At 43.5% G+C, this 24,623-nt stretch overlaps 1 protein-coding gene across 1 annotated transcript in view; it reads left to right on the top strand.

Moving 5' to 3' along the window:
- LOC135552756 (ras GTPase-activating protein 2-like) overlaps window positions 1-24,623 on the top strand; it is a 48,984-nt gene that overhangs the window by 5,811 nt on the left and 18,550 nt on the right. The window contains exons 3-19 of the mRNA XM_064984581.1: window positions 463-566; window positions 673-767; window positions 3,274-3,350; window positions 8,051-8,134; window positions 8,309-8,381; window positions 11,892-11,968; window positions 12,738-12,839; window positions 15,112-15,262; window positions 15,811-15,959; window positions 16,065-16,179; window positions 16,374-16,448; window positions 16,580-16,703; window positions 17,880-17,986; window positions 22,656-22,742; window positions 23,182-23,259; window positions 23,440-23,513; window positions 23,857-23,963. Coding sequence (XP_064840653.1) covers window positions 463-566; window positions 673-767; window positions 3,274-3,350; window positions 8,051-8,134; window positions 8,309-8,381; window positions 11,892-11,968; window positions 12,738-12,839; window positions 15,112-15,262; window positions 15,811-15,959; window positions 16,065-16,179; window positions 16,374-16,448; window positions 16,580-16,703; window positions 17,880-17,986; window positions 22,656-22,742; window positions 23,182-23,259; window positions 23,440-23,513; window positions 23,857-23,963 — 1,679 coding nt within the window. The remainder of the gene's footprint in view (window positions 1-462; window positions 567-672; window positions 768-3,273; window positions 3,351-8,050; window positions 8,135-8,308; window positions 8,382-11,891; window positions 11,969-12,737; window positions 12,840-15,111; window positions 15,263-15,810; window positions 15,960-16,064; window positions 16,180-16,373; window positions 16,449-16,579; window positions 16,704-17,879; window positions 17,987-22,655; window positions 22,743-23,181; window positions 23,260-23,439; window positions 23,514-23,856; window positions 23,964-24,623) is intronic.

Raw genomic sequence — 24,623 nt, 5'->3', positions numbered from 1 at the left:
AACACAAATGACCCTGCTCATAGCTGGGTGGTACATCTGCTTGGCACCCTCTCTGCCTGCTCTTCCAAACCACGTGTATGCTGGTCAGTCAGTCCTAGGAGGCCTGGCCACCACAGAGCTAGGCTATATTTAGCACCTGCTGTTTAATGATTGCTGATGGGGGGGGCGGTCTGTGGATAAGGCCTTGGTTTGTGTTGTCGTCGGTGTGTTGTCTTCTGGCCCTTGAAACAGTATCCTGGTCCCAGATCTGTTTTGTCTTGCCAACTCCTTGTCACATAAGTTGTTTGGCTCTAAAAACAGTTCTGGATCAGGCTAATCAGTCATAAGCCATTCCCAATGAAAAGCCAACCAAGTTTTCAGTAAATGTTCCCTTTCCACAGAGGTCAGCCTGTTCTCTGAACGTAGCCTAAAGATGGCATTTTACTCTTCACTTCAACGACTTCCTGTGTGGTTGTTTTCCAGCCCTTTCTATGGAGAGGACTTCTACTTTGAGATCCCACGACCATTTCAGTGTTTGTCCTTCTACGTATTCGCCAAGGGGGTTTTTCAGAGGGACCTGCCTGTCGGTGAGTAGGAACTGACACACACACACACACACACACAGGTACACTATGCTTTCAGCTGGAGGATTTCCAAGTATGTTGACGTCTGTCGGTCCATGTGTGGTTTCAGGTAAAGTGTCCATCCGGAAGGAGGAACTGTGTAAATTCAGTGGGAAGGAGCACTGGTTCGGCCTGCAGCCCGTGGACCCTAACTCTGAAGTCCAGGTGGGTGTCAGTCAGACAGTGTTCAGACCTCTTTATGTGTACCCAGTTGGTCTGGGGGGGGGTAAAGTTCACTTTCTAGTCATCGTGCTAGTTCCTATATGTGGTCATTTAGCCAACATAAGGCTGTCCAATGGTATTGATTCTAGTTGGTCACCAGTCAGACATTTGGCTTGGTCCAACTGTGTAACTTCAGCAGACACCTCCTCCTCACATCCTGTTGTTGGATTCTCTAAGCTGAGAGGCTTGGCAACTGGGCTGATCCACAGGGGCTCTAGCCCAATTGATAAAAAAATCTCTTCTCATCTTGTCTTCTCCCCTTTAATCTACACTGATTGGAAAAGACTTGACAGGTGAAAACAATATGGTGGAAGCTCATTGGTTGGCTTTCACCTGGTCAATTCTTTCAGATCAGTGATGAGGCAATGAGAGGATGTGCTTTTTTGAAAATTGAGAAAGAACCAGGAGCTCTGCTGTTTCTGATGGCAGGACTTCTGGCTCAAAGGAAGGAGAAAGACTGGAAAAAAAGAGGACTTCCACTCTCCAAGGTGTATTAAATTGTTGTTCTTCTTACATCTCGGTTACATAATGGTGTCATTAACCTGGTGGTGAGTGTTTGTTTTTTTTGTTCTTGAGTGATGAGCAGAGTTTAGGATATTGAAATCTGGCGGAGAACGGGCTGAAATAACCCCGTGTCCTGCTGCCACAGCATCCTGAACTGACCTAAGCCCGCAGATATGTTACCCAATCACAGTAGGCTGTGTAGGACAGTTCCATTTAACCCTAGTTCACGCCACAGTTGTAGCATTTCATGTTTAGTGGTGCCCTAGTCTGGGCTATTCTGAGGAGTGATTTGCTACAGTGTCTCACTCTGAAGATGACCAGGGCTGCCTCCCCAACTAGAGGCACAGCTTGAGTCCAGGAAGAACAGAAGGACACCGAGCCGAGTTGGATGTGTGTGTTTGTGGGCATAGTGTCAGTTGGGCAACACCAGACGAGGACAGTGTTAGCCAGGCTCAATCCTCTACGAAGAGAGCAGCCATATTTGATTTGAAACAATCTATTTTGCTTACAAGCTCCCCATTCAGAGTTGTCTGGGGGAGATGGACACGGGTAGAACCTTATGTTTCTGATTCCAGTCTCGCTCATCTCACTGTAAACACGGTGCTCGTCTTCTTTAGGTATTTCACATGCACAGCAGTTTTCTTTTTTTCTCTCCACTGTCGCAAACCCGCCTTTCAAAGGGCTCCTTTTAGTGGCTAAGGAAGTGTATCCTCCCACGCTCTCTCTCTTTCTCCCTCTGCCTCTCTCCCTCTCTCTCTCTGCAGATGCATGGCCTTTCATATGGCTTTAAGACTTGTAGAATATTTTTCTATCTCTCTGCAGAATCCCAAGGTTGTTGCCTCCTGTCGCTGTCATGTTGCACAAAGTTGTCATATGTGAAAACAATTGTAGTAGAATTACCCTAGTCTAGGCTATTCTGAGGAGTGTTTTCTACAGTGACTCACCCCGAAGTAGGTGTTCCAAGTCTTGTTACATCAGTGATGGACTGCAGTATGTGTGCTTGTGTTCCCTCTGAAAAGGGGGTTGAAATTGATGCAGAAACTGCGAGTGCAGTTGGCAATGGGCTGAGAAGAACAGTGAGTGGTTGCTTCTGTGCAGTTGTTTGATGGTACAGATTGGAGTATGTTGAAGCTGCCCTTTCAGAAGTGCTTAAGGTTAGAGCTTGGGGAGGATAATCTGTTCCTATATCTGTGCCAAGTGGATACTTGTACATGGACCTGATAGTACAATACAGGCCATGTTTTGAAGGTGAGTGGCAGTGAGCTGGGTTGCTTACATTAGGCCACGAAATAGAAAATGCTTTGCAGCAGAACATTAGAGTGCTTCTTAGTCCAGGTAGTTTGTCCCTGTTTCATTCCATTTTCCTTCGTTCGGTGTCTAATGAACACGTACCGAGGGACATGAACCCAGGCATGCCAGGGTAGTTCTCACCATGTCGACCAAGGCTTATCTTCCATTAGCAACAACGTAAGTGACAACAATCACTGTCTGAGCTCAACTCATGCTGTATTGCGGAGGGGAGAGGGAGTTCGTGCATTTGTTTGTTTTTCTGACACTTCTGAAGGCAATGCAGCAGCCTTCACCACATCCGACCTGATAAAGACTTTGAGCGTTGGTTCACATGACAGCTAGCTGTGGCTTATCACACTCCCTAATGCACACACAGCCACTACAAACCTGAAGCCACCATAGAGAAAGACTGAGGAGGTTAGAGGAGTCAGCTTTACTCATATCCACCACTTTAGAATGAACGTTTAACTCATTCATAGAGTAGGCTGCACTATGAATGTAACCTAACCTCTGAAAGTAAATTCTAAACGTATGTTCAGAGAGTACAGGATCTGGCATATACCACCAATGTTGATAGGAGAAATACTGAAGTAATTCCTGTTGACTTTCAGAATGCTCTGATGTCATGTCACGTCTATTCTCTCTCTCCCCCCAGGGAAAGGTCCACCTGGAGATGCGTTTGAATGAACTGATCATAGAGAATGGCTCCATGTGCCAGCAGCTACTGGTTCGGTGAGTACTGATCCAGGGTCAGAATGTTTTCTTCCCCTTGATGGGTAAGGTTAGGGTGGGGTGTGTAGTATAATCTGATCCTAGATCTGTGGTTAGGGGCACCTGTTATCCTAAGAAGCATTGGAAGACTTTAACACAAGTACATTAACATGTGGGTTTTCTCTATGCAGTCTTATTTGCTGTCGTTAAGCCTTTGTTTGTGGCTGGGCTAGATCGGCCAACACCATTAAGCCTCCCAGCCAGGCATCAATAGGCTCTAAGGAGCCAGAGCCCAGAGACCCAACCATGGTTTACCCTCTCTTCAGTTCCTCTTACGGCAGCTGTTTTCTCCTACTCGTGAATACACCTCTGCTGTGTTCATTTTCAACATCCCTCCACACACACACACACACACACACACACACACACACACACACACACACACACACACACAGCTCTCACAAACAACGTGTCTCCTCTGTTGGTGTTTGACTGTGCATCCATACAGTAGCACTGTCCCTGAGCACTCCCTTTGGCATTGCATGTGTGTTTGTGTATTTCCAAGAGATTGTCATCTCAAGGGTTTGGTGTGCTTGCATTGTGTGTGTGCGTTAGTCAGTGGATGTTGTTGTTGCTTGGCTTCACTCATTCAAACCGCGGCAAACAGGTTAATGAGGAGGAAGTGATGGCATCTCGACAGGAAACTGCTGTAGCACTGCTCCCACCGCTATGGTCGCTGCAGCTGGCGTCTCAGAACAGCCGCGCTGCCGTCGTTGGTGTGTCACCACTACCTGCTCACTGTTACTGTCTCCTCCACCCTGACTTGTCACTGTGGGAGGATTAGGGTAGTAATGCTACTGGTAATTTACCAAAGTTACCAGAATCTTTGGTAGTTTTGGTAATTAATAAAAAATATATGGCAATCTATAGTAACTTTTGGTTATGTTTATATATATACTTTTTTGGGGGGAGGTAATTTATACTTGAATAACTTTTTAAAAACTATTTATAGTATTCATAATATACACTAAGTGTGCAAAAAATTAAGGATACCTGCTATTTCTATGACAGACTGACCAGGTGAATGAGTTTTTAAAATCTACTTCAATCAGTGTAAATGAAGGGGAGGAGACAGGTTAAAGGTTTCTTAAGCCTTGAGACAATTGAGACATGGCTTGTGTTTGTGTTCCATCCAGGGGGTGAATGGACAAGACAAAAATATTTAAGGTCCTTTGAATCAGTTGAGGCTGCTGAGGGCTCCTAATAATAGTTGGAACGGCACGAATGGAATGGCATCAATATTAGGAAAGTTTTTTTAAATGTTTTGTTCGCTAAGTGTACGTGTCCCATGAGTTTCTAGTGGATAGACCATATGTTTCAAGAGAAAATGGCCAAATTAATGAAGGATGCATCTAACCAACAATGGGACTATTTTCAATTAACTCTGCAACTCTTTCAGCTGTTCACTTTTTTCACAACTGCCACTAGTTTGACAGCAAAATATTGACTGAATGCTGACACCCCCATTAAACACCAATGCTATTAAAGGTTATGGTTTATTTAGGATTGTTTTTTTAATGATGCCCTGTGCCTAGACAAACCATTTCTACACTTCCTGCCTATCTCTTCTCTGAGAGTTAACAAATGAATAACAAAATCAGCCAATTCATTCACACTTTTGGCTGGATCCTGTACTGCTAATTTGCATTGCATCCTGTCTGGTGTTTACATAGGCGCTGTTCTGGCAATCTGACCTACCCACTTAGGATGTGCTATTACCCTCAATCAAGATTTTTCTGTATACTTGTTGGATACATGTTGTAAAAGTATACTAGCCTTACTTTAAAAATAGGAAACGATAGGGATACTTGAAGGGATATTTCAAAATGTGCATCCTGTCTGGTGTTTAATCTCCAGCACCACCCCAACATCAACATGCGTGAAAATTGCACCTATGTTTCATAGTAAAAAAGATAGAGGAGGAAGATATGTTTCCAATACATCATGAGATATTTATTTTTTATTTTTTTAACAATTATGAGCAGGCATTGCCTACTAGGTAGTCTAATAATGGTTGATGATGTCATTGGAAACACTTTTCTTCCTCTATATTTTTAACTACAAAACATAGAAACGTGCCATGATCAAACACCAGACAGGATGCAATGCAAATTAGCAGTACAGGGTGCAACCAAAAGTGTGAATGAATGAACAAATGAATGAACAAATTAATAACAATCATTTAGTGAACCTGGGGGCCGTCCAGGAGCACACAGTCAAGCACACTGCAGAGGGAGGTGGTTACCCTCTGGGTCCCTGCATAAAGTGAGCAGTCTGCTGCTGTTGAGCACCTGTACACTGTGAACATACAGTGAGCAGGTCTGCTGCTGTTGAGCGCCTGTACACTGTGAACATACAGTGACATGGAACATTACCCTCCAGGCATACAGGAACTTCCTCTTCCTGCCACCTTATTTGTATATAACCACACATTCACATACACCCCCCCCCCTTTTGCATTAACAATGGTAAAACTCTGTTTAATCCTAACCATTAAGTTATTATTGACACCTTCTTCCTCAAACAAAGGTGCCCATGTTCTGCCCTTCAACTGAAAACAGTACATCAACTAATCATGACAGATCAACTTTGGTCATCTTGTTAGATGCAGGAAAAATGCAACTTGAAAAGGATGTTACAATCTGAAAAGGCATTGGAAATGTATTCATGTTTGTTGCTGTAAAAAGGGGGGGAAATTGAATGTTTAGGGAAATTGTATTGGGGGGGGGGGGTTCTTCTCTGACTCCTTTATGGTCAAATCATTTCTTTGCTGTGGTTTGGTTCAAGGTTTGGCCAGACTACAGGTTGAACTCCCCCTTAACCTTCTGGCTGGCTGTTAGTAATGCCCAATAAGCCCCACCCCTCATAGACTTAAATATATGTTTCTGTGTGAGTTTATTTAAGCAATATGGCCCGAGATGGTATGGTGTATGGCCAACACCACGGCTGAGGGCTGTTCTTATGCGCGATGCAATGCGGAGCGCTTGGTTGTGGTATATTGGCCATATACCACCAATCCCTGAGTTGCCTTATAAACTGGTTATTAGAGCAGTAAAAATAAATGTTTTGTCATACCCTTGGTATACGGTCTGGTATACCACGGCTGTCAGCCAATCAGCATTCAGGGCTCGAACCACCCAGTTTATAATTGTGAAATATGTTTATATTTAGCATCACTATTGTACTGTAGAAGCTTCAGTTTGCTTTAAAAAAAATCTTGTGTCCTCTTTGAAAATCTATGGTAGATAAACTGTTGCGTCTCTGTACTCTAATGAATAGCAACTACTGTAGTATGTACCAAATACACCCATGACTGTGTCCATGGGAATATTTCGCACATTCTGGACTATTTTTGGCTCCCTATGTCGTAGAAAGACATACCATATCTCTCTGTCAACGTGGGGCTCCTGAGTGGCGCAGTGGTCTAAGGCACTGCATCTGTGCTTGAGGTGTCCCTACAGACCAAGGTTCGATACCAGGCTGTATCACAACTGGCCGTGATTGGGAGTCCCATAGGTCGGCGCACAATTGTCCCACCGTCGTTAGGGTTTGGCCGGGGTAGGCCGTCCATTGTAAATAAGAATTTGTTCTTAACTGACTTGCCTAGTTAAATGATCAAAAACTGCCAACTGACTGAGAAGGTAGGAAGTGTAGGCATGGTTTGTCTAAAGCCATAGGCTGTCATGACGATTTTCCCTAACCACTCACTCAGCCATGGGACTAATGAACAGCTTCAGATGTCTGTGATGTATGCTGTAAGAATGTCACCAAAAAAGCCGTGTGTGACACAGACAACGACAGTGTGTGTGTGTGTGTGTGTGTGTGTGTGTGTGTGTGTGTGTGTGTGTCCTCCCTAGTGTTAGAAAGTTTACAGTAAGTCTTCCCTCTGTAAGTTTACCAGTAAACAGAATTTGGTAACTTTTTCACGTTTTGGTGGGGAATTTTATAAAATTACATTTAGTGGCTTTTTTGGGTACTTCAGATTGTCACAGGTGTGTGTAATCTCTGTCCCTCTGTGTGGCATTATCACATGTAAAATTATATGAAATAATTAAAAAATTAAAAAAATGTTTGAATGACAAACCTGTAAAACATTATCCTAAATCAGACATTTAATAGCACTTCGATTGTGCTGCTACCCTCCAATGAAGATTTGTTTTGTCAGTCATACTTTTTATAGAAGTGTAATAGCCTTACATTAAAGATGGGGATAATGTTCCACTTCATATTCATCATTTCCCAACATCATCATATGTGAAAATGGCACGTTTCTATGTTTCGTAGTTAAAAATATAGAGGAAGCTAAGTGTTTCCAATGACATCATCAACCATTATTAGACCATTTAGTAGGCAATGCCAGCCCATGATTGGTTAAAAATTGCATGAAGCATTGGAAACTTAGATTTCTTTTTTTTACTACAAAACATAGAAATGTACAATTTTCACATGTTGGGGTGGTGTTGGAGATGAGGTTGAAACCTTTCCCTACAAAGACTAAATAATGTGCATGTTTACAGTTTTTGTAGCATATTTAATCTATGTAGCACATTGTCAGTGGTAGGTCAGATTGTCAGAACACTGTAATATAATATATCCTGTCAAAGTTGAGTGTATTCTATGGTTTTATTAGTGTTTTCTCTTGTTGCTTTTGTCTCCCCCAGGATAATAGAATGCCAGGGCTTGCCTCTGATCAGTGGACAGAACTGTGACCCGTATGCCACTGTCTCGCTCGTTGGGCCTGCCAGGTAAGACTAGACTACAATCCTCTGCAGTGGCACATGATTATTAGCTCACTTCAATTGAACCCACATAGCTAATGCAATGTGTCAACATCTTAGGTATTATATCCATTAATCTTTAACATAGATCCCCCCCATGAGAAAGGTTTGAGTATATTTCTGACACTTCTGTCTCCTTAGGTCTGACCAGAAGAAAACAAAGGTGAAAAAGAAGACCAGCGACCCTCAATTTGAGGAAACCTTTAACTTTGAGGTAAACTTAATTTACATCTGGGGGCTCATGTCATCTGTTTTCTTCCCAACAGAGGAAAACAGACTAAAATGGGGACGGACTAACAGGAATGCTCACATTTTGTTTCCCATTCCAAAATGTTTTAAACAGTTTTTTCCATTGCGTGCCCTAGTGAACGCAACCTAGATGTCTGGCTGGTTTTGACAGTTCATCAAAAAAAAAAAAAAATTATATATTTTTTTTTTTTTCTCCACATGCACCGAGTACGGCGGGTGTTGACCTTACAGTGAAATGCTTATTACAAGCCCTTAACCAACAATGCAGTTTTAAGAAAATATCATCAAAAAAAGTAAGAAGAATAACAAATATTTAAAGAACAGCAGTAAATAACAATAGCTGGGCTACAGTATATACAGGGGGTACTGTTGTTGTGTACGGGGGCACCAGTGTTGAGGTAATATGTACATGTAGGTAGAGTTAAAGTGACTATGCATAGATAATAAGAGAGTAGCAGCAAAGTAGAAGGGGTGGGGAGCAATGCAAATAGTTTGAATTGCCATTTGAATAGCTGTTCAGGAGACTTATGACTTGGGGTAGAAGCTGTTTAGAAGCCTCTTGGACTTAGACTTGGTGCTCCGGTACCGCTTGCTGTGCGGTAGCAGAGAGAACAGTCTATGACTAGGGTGGCTGGAGTCTTTGTCAATTTTTAGGGCCTTCCTCTGACACCACCTGGTATAGAGCTCCTGGATGGCAGGAAGCTTGGCCCCGGTGATGTACTGGGCCGTACGCACTACCCTCTAGTGCCTTGCGGTCAGAGGCCGAGCAGTTGCCATACCAGTGATGCAACCCGTCAGGATGCTCTCAATGGTGCAGCTGTAAAACCTTTGGAGAATCGGAGAACCCATGCCAAGTCTTTTCAGTCTCCTGAGGGGGAATAGGTTTTGTCGTGCCCTCTTCATGACTATCTTGGTGTACTTGGACCATGTTAGTTTGATGGTGACGTGGAAGCCAAGGAACTTGAAGCTCTCAACCTGCTCCACTACAGCCCCGTCAATGTTAAGGAATGTGTGCTCATTCCTCCTTTTCCTGTAGTCCACAATCAACTCCTTTGTCTATGGGAGAGGTTGTTGTCCTTGCACCACTCGGTCGGGTCTCTGACCTCCTCTCTATAGGCTGTCTCATCGTTGTAGGTGATCAGGCCTACCACTGGTGTCATCAGAACTTAATGATGGTGTTGGAGTCGTGCCTGGCTGTGCAGTCATAAGTGAACAAGGAGTACAGGAGGGGACTGAGCACACACCCCTGAGGGGCCCACGTGTTGAGGATCAGTGTGGCGGATGTGTTGTTACCTACCCTTACCACCAGGGAGCAGCCCGTCAGGAAGTCCAGGATCCAGTTGCAGAGGGAGGAGTATAGTCCCAGGGTCCTTAGCTCAGTGATGAGCTTTGAGAGCACTATGGTGTTGAACGCTGAGCTGTAGTCAATGAATAGCATTCTCACATTGGTGTTTCTTTTGTCCAGGTATGAAAGGGCAGTGTGGAGTGGAATAGAGATTGCATCATCTGTGGTGCGGTATGCAAATTGGAGTGGGTCTTGGGTTTCTGGGATAATGGTGTACATTTGAGCCATGACCAACCTTTCAAAGCATTTCATGGCTACAGATGTGAGTGCTACGGGTCGATAGTCATTTAGGCAGGTTACCTTAGTGTTCTTGGGCACAGGGACTATGGTGGTCTGCTTGAAGCATGTTGGTATTACAGACTTAGACAGGAAGAGTTTGAAAATGTCAGTGAAGACACTTGTCAGTTGGTCAGCACATGCTCAGAGTACCCGTCCCGGTAATCCGTCTGGCCCAGTGGCCTTGTGAATGTTGACCTGTTTAAAGGTCTTACTCACATCGGCTGCGGAGTGTGTGATCACACAGTCATCCGGAACAGCTGATGCTCTCATGCATGTTTCAGTGTTATTTGCTTTTGAAGTGAGCATGGAAGTTATTGAGCTCGTCTGGTAGGCTTGTGTCACTGGGCATCTCTCGGCTGTGCTTCCCTTTGTAGTCTGTAATAGTTGGCACGCCCTGCCACATCAAACGAGCATCGGAGCCTGTGTAGTACGATTCGATCTTAGTCCTGTATTGACGCTTTACCTGTTTGATGGTTGGTCAGAGGGCACAGCGGGATTTCTTATAAGCTTCCGGGTTAGAGTCCTGCTCCTTGAAAGCGGCAGCTCTACCCTTTAGCTCAGTGCGAATGTTGCCTGTAATCCATTGCTTCTGGTTGGGGTAAGTACATACAGTCACTGTGGGGAGGATGTCCTCGATGCACTTATTGATAAAGTCAGTGACTGATGTGGTGTACTCCTCAATGCCATCGGAAGAATCCCGGAACATATTCCAATCTGTGCTAGCAAAACAGTCCTGTAGTTTAGCATCTGCTTCCTCTGACCACTTTTTTTTTTAATAGACAGAGTCAATGGTGCGTCCTGCTTTAATTTTTGATTGTAGACTGGAATCAGGAGGATAGAATTATGGTCAGATTTGCCAAATGGTTGGTGAGGGAGAGTTTTGTACGTGTCTCTGTGTGTGGAGTAAAGGTGGTCACATTTGTTTCCCCCTCTGGTTGCACATTTTAACATGCTTATAGCAATGAGGTGAAACTGATTTAAGTTTCCCTGCATTAAAGTCCCCCGCCACTAGGACCGCCTTCTCTGGATGAGCGTTTTCCTGTTTGCTTATGGCCGTATACAGCTCATTGAGTGTGTTTTTAGTGCCAGCATTGGTCTGTTGTGGTATGTAGACAGCTATGAAAAATACAGATGATAAACTTTCTAGGTAGATAGTGTGGTCTACAGCTTATCATGAGATACTCTACCTCAGGCGAGCAAAACCTCAAGACTTACTGAGATATCGTGTGCCAGTTGTTGTTTACAGATATGCATAGGCCCCCGCCCTGTGTCTTACCAGAGGCTGCTGTTCTGTCCTGCCGATAGTGTATAACCCACCAGCTGTGTGTTCTTAATGTCGTCTTTCAGCCACGACTCGGTGAAACATAAGATATTACAGTTTTTAATGTTCCGTTGGTAGGATATACATGCTTTCAGTTCATCCCATTTTATTTTCCAGCGAACGTTAGCTAGCAGGACGAAAGGCAGATTAGCCACCCGTCACTTGATCCTCACAAGACACCCTGATCTTTTGCCGCAAAATCTCAGTTTCCTTTTCCAGCTAATGATTGGGATCTGGCCCTGGTCGGGTGTCTGTAGTAGTATATCCCTCCTGTCTGACTCATTGAAGAAAAACTGTCTAATCTGAGGTGAGTAATCGCAGTTCTGATGTCCATAAGCTCTTTTCGGTCATAAGAGACGGTAGCAGCAACATTATGTACAAAACAATGCAAAAATAAATAAAAAAATAGCATGGTTGGTTAAGAGCCGTTAAGACTGCAGCCATCCCCTCCGGCGCCATCACGTTAACTCGTCTGAGTTGGTATTTGTTGGAGAAGACTGATGTAAATTCCGTCTTGTTGTTGTCCTCAGGTCACAAGGCCCAACAGTTACACAAAAAAGTCTAATTTCCAAGTAGAGGAGGAGGACATTGAAAAGCTGGAGATCAAGTGAGTGTACCGTCTCCCCTTTCCCCTCTTCTTTTCTCTCCTCCTTTCTCTATTTTTCTCTTCTCTTTTATTCTCTATTCTCCTTCTGCTTTTCTCTCCTTTTTTTTTACTTCTCTTTTTTTCCCTATATTTTCCTTCTGACCTTTAACAGAACATCTGTGGGTTGGATTTTTTCCACACACTGACAAACAGACCACCATACCTCCATCTCTCTGGAGCGACTTCTGGGATGTAATCAGAAGAGGATTTTTCAAGTGTGTTTCAACTCAACCAGAATTGATTGGATTGTGTTAGTCACAACCGGTGTAGTGTGTAATGCAAAGTTGGTGGTTAAGGACCTGTGGGGTTTGTGTCTCTGTTTGCGTCACCTACAGCCGACTGACTCATAGCTACATAGCTCACTGGGTTTACAGTCGGGTAAGACTAGGCTGGGCCGAGAGAGGTAAACACACATGCATGACTTTCAGGTTTGGATTTGAGGTGATTTTAATTGCATGTGTATTTTTTTAAAGTGTACTGCAATTTGTATACTACACCGGTAAGGAGTAACTCATCAGTGTATTTTGTGTTTATGTGTTGAGATTGATGTGGTTGTGTTTTCCATGAGAGTGCCAGCCAGCCAATGGTAAGTGGTGTGTTTGGAAGGGGAAGGGGCATTGGTCCCTTTTTCGTAGATTTTTATAGTGTATTTGCAAATATCACATTCACTTAGTATGTGTGATTGAGTGTTTCTCTCTTTGTCTCTCTGTGTGTGTGTGTGTGTCTGCAGAGTTGACTTGTGGAACAATGGGAATTTGGCGCAGGATGTCTTCCTTGGGGAGACGCGGGTATCTGTCAAGATCCTGCGAAATGACCACATTCACAGAGCCTGGTAAGAACGGTGACACATCACACCACACCACAGCTTCACCTCGCACATTGTCTTCCTGATGCTTCCGCGCCAGGTCACTCACACTAACTCGAGAGATTTCGCATACTGACGCAACAATATGCAAAGGTGCACGTAGCGTCCGCATGCCCACAGGAGCCCACAGCTCTAACTTCTAACTACAAACACACTGGTTGCATTCGAAAGTGGCATGCTATTCCTTCTACACTGCACTACTTTGTATCAGAGCCACATAGTCTACTAGGGAAATCGGGTGACCGTGACACACTTTCTTTCTCTCACATGGACACGTCGTGCACTCACTGCACGCAGCCACACGCCTGCTGCTGCTGCGCTCAACCTGAAGAATGTAATCTGACTGCCGCGCTAGCTAGCTGAAATGAATAGACTGATTAGCAGATGACAGATAAGGGGACATGACACAGAGGGTCTTACGTACTCCGCTGCTACTCGCCTCGTTTTATCAGCCACAACAATCCGGCGACTCTGACGTCATACCCCTCACAGTGCTGACCTTCTTTTCTGCGTAGATCCGTGGATGCTAGATCAGATCTGCACATTGTGAGGTGGATGTTAAAAAGGCCCATACTCACAAATAATCTGAGGGGTACTGTTGATCTAGGATCAAGTTCCCCCTGTCCATGTAATCTTATTCATTATGATTTAAAAGGCACAACGGATCCTACAATATAGCAGTCCTGCTGCAATACTCTTTGTGAATAGAGGAATAAGGGTACATCCAGTTCCTTGATATTTTTTCTACTTAATAGCGAGTTTTTCTCTTGTGTTTTAAAGGTGCTACACATCAGATTAAAAAAAAATATATATTTGTAATTTCAGAATTTCCATTTATATCTGGCGCTAATAGTGGAATTATAGTGTTTCACAGTATTACTTACCTGCCAGTGTTGTGATTGGCTATAATATTCGCCTATTGATTTCTCCCGCCAGAACAGCGTCTGTTAAACTGGGAAAACTGTTCTGACTTTGTGGCTGTGTTATCTACTGGAAATCACTCATTTCCTGGTAGCTAAAATTTGACACCTCTCTCAATTTCAGTTTACCTGAGAAAATAAGCACTGAATATTGTAGAGAATCATTGTATTATTTTTGCAGCTGTTGTCGGTTTTGGTCTACCAGCTTCAAACAGCGGTTTCTGAAATTATACAAAATCCTACGTATAGCACCTTTAACAATATATCATTGGAGATGAACCTGTGCCAGATCCTGTCCCCCGGTCCAGCAGCTCTATATCTGTGGTAATTTTTTGTACTGGTTACTTCCGTCGTCTTCAGACTGCTTTGAACACTGCGATGGTGGTGTTGTGTAAACTGTGTGTGTGTGTGTGCGCCTCTAGGTGATAAGGGATTATGCAGATACTGATCTATGTGTTTTGCATGAGGGCCGTGAGACTAGTGTGTGGGTGTCAGTTTGCATGGAGACAGCAGAACCCCATCTCCTGTAGAGGGAGGGAGAGAAAGCCAGGGATGATCTCTATACATACACTCTAACATACAGACCCACAACTCGGCTGAACAAAATGTATATTGATCGTCCCAGAATACATGGGCTCAACTGAAGTTTCTGGGTGTCTGAGTACTGCAGTACGAATACAGTTCAAGCAGATTAGAGACAAACATAGCGATGAAGAGTTCCAGCCTGATGTAAATCTGTAAAGTGCTCCATCTGTTGGTGGCTAGGCAGCTATACAGGCTCACCCAGCTCATTTACACACTGCTTAAACACGCAGCTTAATTGCTCAACTATGCATTGTTTTTCGTGTTCTGTTTGAAATCTTTGCATAGTTTTTTTTATTTTAAAGCTACTACACTGGTGTAAAACTCTTTTTTTTATATGTATATATATATGTAAATGCTACTTTATTATGTTTGTTTAATCGATGTGGACAGGAAATGGATTTCAAGGTGAAAAAGCACTATATGGCTGAAAACGTCACATTTCATGACCCATGTTGAGGACAGCATTGACAGCATCATTTGCGTCTCACCACTAGGGTTGCGAAATTCTGGCAACTTTGCCAAAACTCCCAGTTTTTCCAGACATTCTGGTCGGAGGACTCCAGATGTCCTGATTCCATGAAGCTTTCAACCGGTATTTCTATATTTAATCCTGGACATAAGTTATCGGAAATGTGCAACCCGACTCACCACTGTCAAATACAAATGTGTCGGCTGGCCATCACTCTTAACGCTGACTGGGTGTGTTTTGTTGGGTGTCTTTCTCTGGTCCACAGGTATCTCCTCCAGCCTAAAGGGAACGGGAAGTCCAAAACAGACGACCTGGGCTCTCTGAGGCTCAACGTAACCTACACCGAGGACAATGTGCTGCCAACCGCCTGCTACACACCGCTCCGCACGCTGCTGCTCAAGTCCCCAGACATTAAGGTGCTAACCTCAGACTGGTCTTGTTCACACACCTGGTCTGCCTGAATGGTACATTATGCTCATTAAGGAACTTAAAGGGATGCTTGCTGATACCCATATGCTTTCAGTCATTGTGCTAAAGCTAGCTAGCATTGGCTCGGGAAACTATCTCAAACTTCCTTCATACTGGACACAGACATAACAATGGCATCCACAAGTTCATCTGGCTCAGGGGAAGTAGATACGGGGCCTCATTGCCCAAATCCCCAAGTTTCCCTTTAAGGAAGAAAGTGTACAATAGTGTACAATAGAGGAAGCATAGGACCAACAATTTGTCTAAAACTATCAGTGGCCAACCATCGCCCACAGACCCCACTGTGTATTCCACACCGCTGTCAGTAGTTTGTAATGAGTGGTGGCCGTCTACACGTTGAATTGCGGTCAACTAATAACCATTAGTGGCTGACCAATCATCGCTCACAGTATGGTGCCTTTTGAGAATGAGGGACTTTTTCAGAACCTCTCTCTGTCCCCCCTACCTCTCCATTTATCTCTCTTCCCCCTCTCAGCCCATCTCGGCGTCAGCGGCCCACATTCTGGGGGATATCTGCAGGGAGAGGTATGAGGCGGTGCTGCCCGTGGTCCGCCTGCTGCTCCACCACAGCCGCTTGGTGCCCTTCGTCTCCGCCATCACTGTCCTGGAACTGGAGAACACTCAGTGAGTAGTACACACTTCTCCTGGGCCCTATCGGCTCTGGACAAAAGTAGTGCTCTATATAGTGAATAGGCATCCTGACCTCTGAACCCCGTCTTGTCTGTCTAGGGAGGCAAACACAATTTTCCGTGGCAACTCCCTGGCAACGCGCTGCATCGACGACATGATGAAGATTGTAGGGCGGAGCTACCTGACGGTCACCCTGAAGCCTGTATTGGATGAGGTAATGTACATCCATATGTTACCTGGGGAATAATGTGAGGAAATGGATTATGTCATAGATCAACACCGATCCTAAGAAGTAAGCCCTGCTATGAACCACATCGTAGAAGCTCATTTCATAACCTAGGAACAACATGTTTGAAAATGAATTCAAAACTGCATAACAGCTAAATACAAAGTTATTTTTTTTCGTAGATTTGTGACTCCAACAAAACCTGTGAGATTGACCCGATCAAACTGAAAGAAGGAGACAACGTTGAGGTCAACAAGGTACAGTATACATTTGTCCGGTGCATCGCAAGCTGTCTATCAGTGTATTGTCTAGTAGTGGGGTGGTATACAGAAAGAACTGTTATAATAAGTGTGTGCGTGTTCACGATGTGCATGTCCATCCTCTCCAGGAGAACCTGCAGGGCTACGTTCAGAAGGTGTTCTCGTCCATCACCCAGTCCAGCTCCAGCTGTCCCCCGCTCATGTGTGACGTGTTCCGCTCGCTGCGTCACATGGCCTCCAAGCGGTTCCCAGGTGAGCGGGGCATCACACGCATCTTCATCCTCTCTCCTCACCTTCATCCTACCTCATCCTCAGCAGGATTGCACAGTTCTGGAAACCTTTCCAAAGTTCCTGGGTTTAAAAACAAATCCTTTTTGGGGAATTGCTAAAATTTCAGGGAAAGTTTCTGGAGTTTTTCAACCCTATCCCTCAGTCACAGCTCTCTCATCAATACTCACTGTGCCTCATCACATTAGAGAGAACGTCCACTAACCACAAATCAAGTTTCTGAGATGTTTTCATACCACAAATGTAGGGTTGATTTTGTGTAAGTCCCTTTTTATAAGCATTAGTGTAGAAAGGTCCAGGTCTCTATCCAAAGGAAAAGATGGTAGATTAGATACAGAAATATTATGCCAATCTTTCCCAAGTATTATCTAGTTACTTTTACAGAGTGGTTTTTATAAATTATCTTCCATCAGTAAGCAGCATGTTGTAGAGACCATGTCCACCATGAGGTGGAGCCAGAAGCCTGACTAAAGTGCAGGAGATTGTCTCATAGTATGTATGACAGAGGCCCTTCAAGTAGAAGCTACTGAATCTGTGACAAGGTCCTGTTAATGTGTAGTGTTGGAACTTTGTATGAGCCATGTTCTCATAAACCGCTATGCTCATATGAATTGGCACCTTTTTAATGGTAGGAGGAGCATGACCTGTGTTTGTAGCGGTGTGTGTACTGTGGACAGCAATGCACAGTCCCAAATCAATTATTGTACCCTTTGTTGATCTGAAAGTAGTGGATGGGTATCAACCCTGATATAGGGTCTTTGCTTACGCCAATCCCGATACAGTCCTTTCAAATCCACTAGGTGAGTCAATAAGGTCCAGGGAACAGATGAGATCAGTCTGGAACTGGGCCTGTCCCAGTTGTTAGCCTGTCTGGTGTCAATTGGTGTATCTGCATTGCTTGCTGTTTGGGGTTTTAGGCTGAGTTTCTGTACAGCACTTTGTGACATCGGCTCATGTAAAAAGGGCTTTATAAATACATTTGATTGATTTGATTAATGGGATAGTTCACCAAATTAAAAAAATGACATCTTAGTCAATGGATAAGGACAGGTAGCAAAGATTTATTTTTATTTGTGCTTCTCCTGTCCCCCCCTCTGTCTTCTACACCCCCCTTCTCTCCCTTCCTCCTCTCCCCTGCAGATGATCCTCACGTCCAGTATTCGGCAGTCAGCAGCTTCGTGTTCCTGCGCTTCTTCGCCGTCGCCGTTCTCTCGCCACACACCTTCCAGCTCCGCCCACACCATCCTGTGAGTACGCCCATATGCCTGTTTTTTTACATTTGTGTCACATAGGAGGTATCCCAAGTGTTTGCACTTTAGTGTTCACTTAGAAGTGAAAGTGTTCCTCCTGTATTTGGGCTCCCGAGTGGCGCAGTGGTCTAAGGCACTGCATCTGCAGACACCCTGGTTCGAATCCAGGCTGTATCACAACCGGACGTGATTGGGAGTCCCATAGGGCGGTGCACAATTGGCCCAGCATCGTCCCGGTTTGGCCGGTGTAGGCCGTCATTGTAAATAAGAATTTGTTATTAACTGACTTGCCTAGTTAAATTAAGGTATAAGAAAAAACTATTAATTTAGAAGCGGGACCTCACTGCTGCTAAATCATTAACACCACTCCCAGAAATATGATTAGAAATTATATATTTTTTACTAAATATTTATTCTGAGACCTGCTTTTCAGATAATTGACAATCTTGCACTTAGTGCTTTTTCTACTTACCCAGAGTCTGATCTCATGGATACCAATTTTGTCTCAACATGCAGAAGTTGCTAACTAGCCTTAGCGCAATTACTAACTAGCATTAGCACAATGACTGGAAGTCTTTGGAAGAGCTAGATTTTGTTATGCTAGTAAGCATTTACTCACAAAAAATACTTCAAAACTGCACACAGAGACATAAAAATGGTATCCATGAGTTTGTCTGACTAGGTAAGTTGAAAAAGAGCTTTATTGCCAAAATCTGTTTAAAATCAGTGACAAGTTATAACATATTTATTTGTAGCAAACCAAGCGAGCAGTGCCCTCGAATGAGAGTCATGAGTGCACAGCCACTGCTTGCTCTTCATCTCCCTTTAGTGTAGTGGCACGCATCAGTTATATTTTAAGATGGTGTCAACATAATTACATTTTCATGCATTTTGGTTTAAGATGTCCTTTAAAAAAAAAAAAATCAGTTGAACGAACATCCCAAATAATTTACATTTTACTCGCGACTTAATGTAGTGAGTAGTGAGTACACACACACTAGTTAATGCATACATTTTCATATTTAGTTCATACTGGTCCCCTGTGGGAATTGAACCCATAACCCTGGCATTGCAAGTGCCATGCTCTACCAACTGAGCCACACAGGACCACTTAAACTCTTCCATGAACAAATCGCACCAGCAGTTACCGGAGGCTACAATGGAAAAACAAACATTGACATCCAGGAACACTTTTGAACGACCAAGTAGCTCCCAAGTAAAGTAGGCTAGGCTACCGACAATGACTAAACCAAGCACGAAACACTAGTCAACTGTTTGATTATAAAGTTGCGCTAGCCTGGCCTACTATCAAACTGAATTGTTAGCAAAGTTGTTCGAATGAATCACATGTAGCCTATGATATTACTGTGTTGGCCTAATTAGCATTTCACCGTGTAATTTATTAGTAAATGTACCTGTACTGTAGCCTAAATGTTAGAATTGGGTCCTACAGGTCATAGGCCTATTTCTTTGTTCAGAACCACAGGACAATAATTTCACTTAGATTACGGCAGTAAACCCATCCCCTAGCTTTCTGGAGGGATATGTGGTTAAACATGAGCATCGCTCAAAGCATTTCATACCATTTTTAAATGGTAAGAGTCTGTGAATATTACTGCGGAAGTACATGTTCATTGGTCCTTGAAAAGAAGACCTAGACATCTATCATGGATTTAGGAAGGTGCGGTGAGGGGCCAGAGGTGTGTTTACTACTCTCCTCTAATCTGCCAGCCAGGGGTTGCACACATACAGCAACCACTGAGCCCCCACATAGGGGGCAATGTTGGACCAGATCTCTCTATGGTCCAGGTTAGCCACGTGTTGTAAAACAGTGGATTCTCCAGACATGTAACACTGTGAGTGTGTGGGACAAGGCTCTTAGCTTTAATCTCCCAGGGGAGATGGTGAATATATGGAGCTATCCACAGGCGTCTATCCACGGGCCACTGGCCTCCCACAGAGAGGGGGAGGAATGCAGAAGGAGCCCTGTTCATTATAATGAGGGAGAGAGCCAGAGAGGGGCAGAAGAGAAGGAGGGAGAGGGGAGAACCCTGGTCATTATAGTGAGGCCCACTTGGCAGCGTCCAGTACTCTACTCCTTGCCTCAGTGGAGCACAGCCATATATATATATATATATATATATATATATATATATATATATATATATATATATATATATATATATATATATATATATATATATATATATATATATATATATATATATATATATATATATATACACACACACACACACAGGCTAGGCTCCTGGTTTCTCTGCCAGGCTCCTGTAGTTCTTGAAGAGAGGGCGGCTATGAGATGCTGGGGGCTGCTGCCATAGCAGTATCACACACACCAGACCTAACAACCTGCATGCATTTTGAGTACCATGCACACAATTTGAGGTCAAAGTATACTGGTATGAAAACTAGAGTTGTGTGTGTGTGTGGTACTCCTCTGATCTGCCAGCCAGTGGTTGCTTATGATGCGTTGTTGATACTGGAGACTATTAGACCCCTGAGGAGATTTGCCTTCTATCATTCCCAGAAGCTCCTCTACAGATGGAGCTGAGGGGAGCGTTTGGACCCTTTCGTAACGGGTAGAATTCTGTGGCAGGCTGAAACTCTATGGAAACCAGGGCTGACTAAAAAGCATGCAAAGAACCCATTTAGCACAGCAGAACAAAGTAGCAGTTGCTTTAAACGTGAATGTACATTCACTATAGGCCTACATCATGCCATACCTGTTGCATGTACATTTCCCAAATTTGAGGATTTTCCAACAATGGAATGGTGTGTAGGCTACTCCAAACTTCCTATGTTTGTCAAACTATTTTATGTTTAGTACAATAAATGTTCCAAAAATAAGATGCCGTCAAAAGCTAAACAAGATAAAAATGCTTAATAATTCTTGAACCTCAAATTATGATATGTGGTTCTGAATGGATTCCTCAGGGAGAGCACACTGTGATATCATCAAACCCTTGATTTATTGAGTTAGGAGTGTTCTTACTGGGTTAGAACAAAAATGAGGGTCCCCCATGATATGATTTGATTTAATAAACTGGATTTGATTCTAATAATGTTTTGATGCATATTCACATGAGCTGACTGTTTTTAGTTTTCTAGAAATGTGTACAGTCGTGGCCAAAAGAATGACACAAATATTAATATTCAAAGTCTACTGCCTCAGTTTCTATGATGGCAATTTGCATATACTCCAGAATGTTATGAAGAGTGATCAGATGAATTGCAATTAAATGCAAAGTCCCTCTTTGCCATGCAAATGAACTGAAACCCCAAAAAAACATTTCCACTGCATTTCAGCCCTGCCACAAAAGGACTGGCTGACATAATGTCAGTGATTCTCTCGTTAACACAGGTGTGAGTGTTGACAAAGCTGGAAATCACTCTGTCATGCTGATTCAGTTCCAATAACAGACTGGAAGCTTTAAACGGAGGATGGTGTTTGGAATCATTGTTCTTCCTCTGTCAAATATGGTTACCTGCAAGGAAACACGTGCCGTCATCATTGCTTTGCACAAAAAGGGATTCACAGGCAAGGATATTACTGCTAGTAAGATTGCACCTAAATCAACCATTTATCGGATCATTAAGAACTTCAAGGAGAGCGGTTCAATTGTTGTGAAGAAGGCTTCAGGGCGCCGCTGCGGGATCGGGGCACCACCAGTACAGCGCTTGCTCAGGAATGGCAGCAGGAGAAGACAAGGTGAGCACTACCATCAGTCCTGTGTCATGCCAACAGTAAAGCATCCTGAGACCATTCATGTGTGGGGTTGCTTCTCAGCCAAGGGAGTGGGCTCACTCACAATTTTGCCTAAGAACACAGCCATGAATAAAGAATGGTACGAACACATCCTCTGAGAGCAACTTCTCCCAACCATCCAGGAACAGTTTGGTGATGAACAATGCCCTTTCCAGCATGATGGAGCACCTTGCCATAAGGCTAAAGTGATAACAAAGTGGCTCGGGGAACAAAACATTGATAATTTGGGTCCATGGCCAGGAAACTCTCCAGACCTTAATCCCATTTAGAACTTGTGGTTAATCCTCAAGAGGCGGGTGGACAAAAAAAAAAACACATTCTGTCAAACTCCAAGCATTGATTATGCAAGAATGGGCTGCCATCAGTCAGGATGTGGCCCAGAAGTTAATTGACAGCATACCAGGGCGGATTGCAGAGAGTTTGAAAAAGAAGGGTCAAAACTGCAAATATTGACTATATGCATCAACATCATGTAATTGTCAATAAAAGCCTTTGACACTTATGAAATGCTTGTACTTGTACTTCAGTATTCCATAGTAACATCTGACAAAAATATCTAAAGACACTAAGGCAGCAGACTTTGTGAAAATTAATATTTGTGTCATTCTCAACTTTTTGGCCACGACTATACACGAGACTCTATTGTGTCAAGTGTTTCCCCTATAATAATTTAACAGGGGTGCCCTGCTACCCTGCTGTTGTGATATAAACTGGGTTGTATTCATTAGGGCATGCAACAGAACATCTATTTATTTTTTTGCAATGGAACATGAAAATTTGTGTTTGTAATTGACAATAAGTAATCCCTCCCTGTTTCAGTTTGGTTCCTGATGAACATGACCCTGGTATTTGACTGTGCTTTGTACACTCCTCTGTCAGGACCTTGAGGTCTCCCGAACACTCACTCTCATCTCCAAGACCATCCAGACTCTGGGGAGCTGGGGGAGCCTGTCCAAAAACAAACTGGTATGCATGAATGTCTCTTATCAGCCTCTCCAACATGCTTATCAATCTTCCCTTGTGTATATCAGTCAGTCAACATGTCTATCAATCATTTAATTCCCACTGGGCACAGACGTCAGTTCAACGTCTAAATTTGATTTACATTTGGTTGAGTTGTCAACTAACATTAATTCAACATGAAATCAACAAAACATTTCACTAAGTCATTGGATTTAGGTTTAAAAGTTGGTTGAAAAAAAGACATTGCCTTTTACGTTGACGACTTTTTGCAAATCCAATTAGTTTTCCATGTTGATTCAACATCATCATCATCATCATCATAGATTTTGGGGGGTTGAAGTAACGTGGACACAACGTTGATTTAACATGTTTTTGCCCAGTGGGTTGTGTCTGTTGGTCCGCTCTGAGCAAAACTAACACTTTGTGACTGTTTTGTCTTTAGTCTAGTTTTAAAGAATCCTACATGTATGATTTCTTCAAATCATTCCAAGAAGACAAATGTATTGAAAAAGTAAAAAAGGTGAGTTTTTGGTTGTGAAGCGACCTTCCTATTACATTTTTATTTTGTAGGCCATGTGTCAAACTCAAGGTTTTACCAACCTGTTGGTAAATCTCTTTTCCATGTTAGTTTTGTATGTATTGCTGATTTAGTGTGTGTGTGTGTGTGTGTGTGTGTGTGTGTGTGTGTGTGTGTGTGTAGTTCCTAGATGAGATCTCCTCCAACGTCAGTAAGGAGTCCAGCGGGGTGGAAGACTCTGTGGTTCTCAAAGAGGGGTGAGTGGCTCACATCCAGTTATTGATTATAGTTAGTGGAGTAAAAAAGATAATGTGTCTTTTTTTCCTGGACTGAAAGTTATTTTTAGTCCAGGACTAAATCTTGAAACTTAATTTTAAAAGTTTGGTGTCATAACTAGGGCCAGGAGTTTGTCCTGACCAGAGGGGTTTGTCGTTAAGCGGGATCATTAACTTAGCTAGCTAACTAACTCTAATAAACAGTCCTGCATATTGATTGGTTGATTTTTCTGGTTCATAAAGAAAGCTACACATAAATATTGGTTGATAGATGTGAAGTTAAACTTACTGTGCCAATATCAAGTCACTATTTATTTTGCTACAGGGAGATACAGAAGCGGGCCCAGGGAAGGAAACGCATCGGCAAGAGGAACTTCAAGAAGAGGTGGCTCAGAGTGACCAACAGGGAGCTCTCCTACCACAAGCACAGAGGTGAGACATGCGCGCACACACTCCCACACATACACCAACCACACACACACCACAACTACTGAGTCCCCCCCCCCCCCCATAGGGGGCAGTGTTGGACCAGATCTCTCTATGGGCCAGGTTAGCCACGTGTTGTAAAACAGTGGATTTTCCAGACATGTAACACTGTGTGGGCGTGTGGGACAAGGCTCTTAGCTTTAATCTCCCAGGGGAGATGGTGAATATATGGAGCTATCCACAGGTGTCTATCCACGGGCCACTGGCCTCCCACAGAGAGGGGGAGGAATGCAGAAGGTGCCCTGTTCATTATAATGAGGGAGAGCCAGAGAGGGGCAGAAGAGAAGGAGGGAGAGGGGAGAACCCTGGTCATTATAGTGAGGCCCAATTGGCAGCGTCCAGTACTCTACTCCTTGCCTCAGTGGGGCACAGCCATATATATACACACACACACACACAGGCTAGGCTCCTGGTTTCTCTGCCAGGCTCCTGTAGTCCTTGAAGAGAGGGCGGCTATGAGACGCTGGGGGCTGCTGCCATAGCAGTATCACACACACCAGACCTAACAACCTGCATGAATTTTGAGTACCATGAACACAATGAGGTCAAAGTATACTGGTTTGAAGAACTATCCAAAAATAGGCTTCTAGTTGGCACATTGTGGTT

The sequence above is a fragment of the Oncorhynchus masou genome, chromosome 13, assembly GCF_036934945.1.
Source record: "Oncorhynchus masou masou isolate Uvic2021 chromosome 13, UVic_Omas_1.1, whole genome shotgun sequence".
NCBI classification, from domain to species: domain Eukaryota; kingdom Metazoa; phylum Chordata; class Actinopteri; order Salmoniformes; family Salmonidae; genus Oncorhynchus; species Oncorhynchus masou.
The sequence above is the reverse complement of the archived record's forward strand: the minus strand, read 5'-3'. Positions and strand labels throughout refer to the sequence as shown.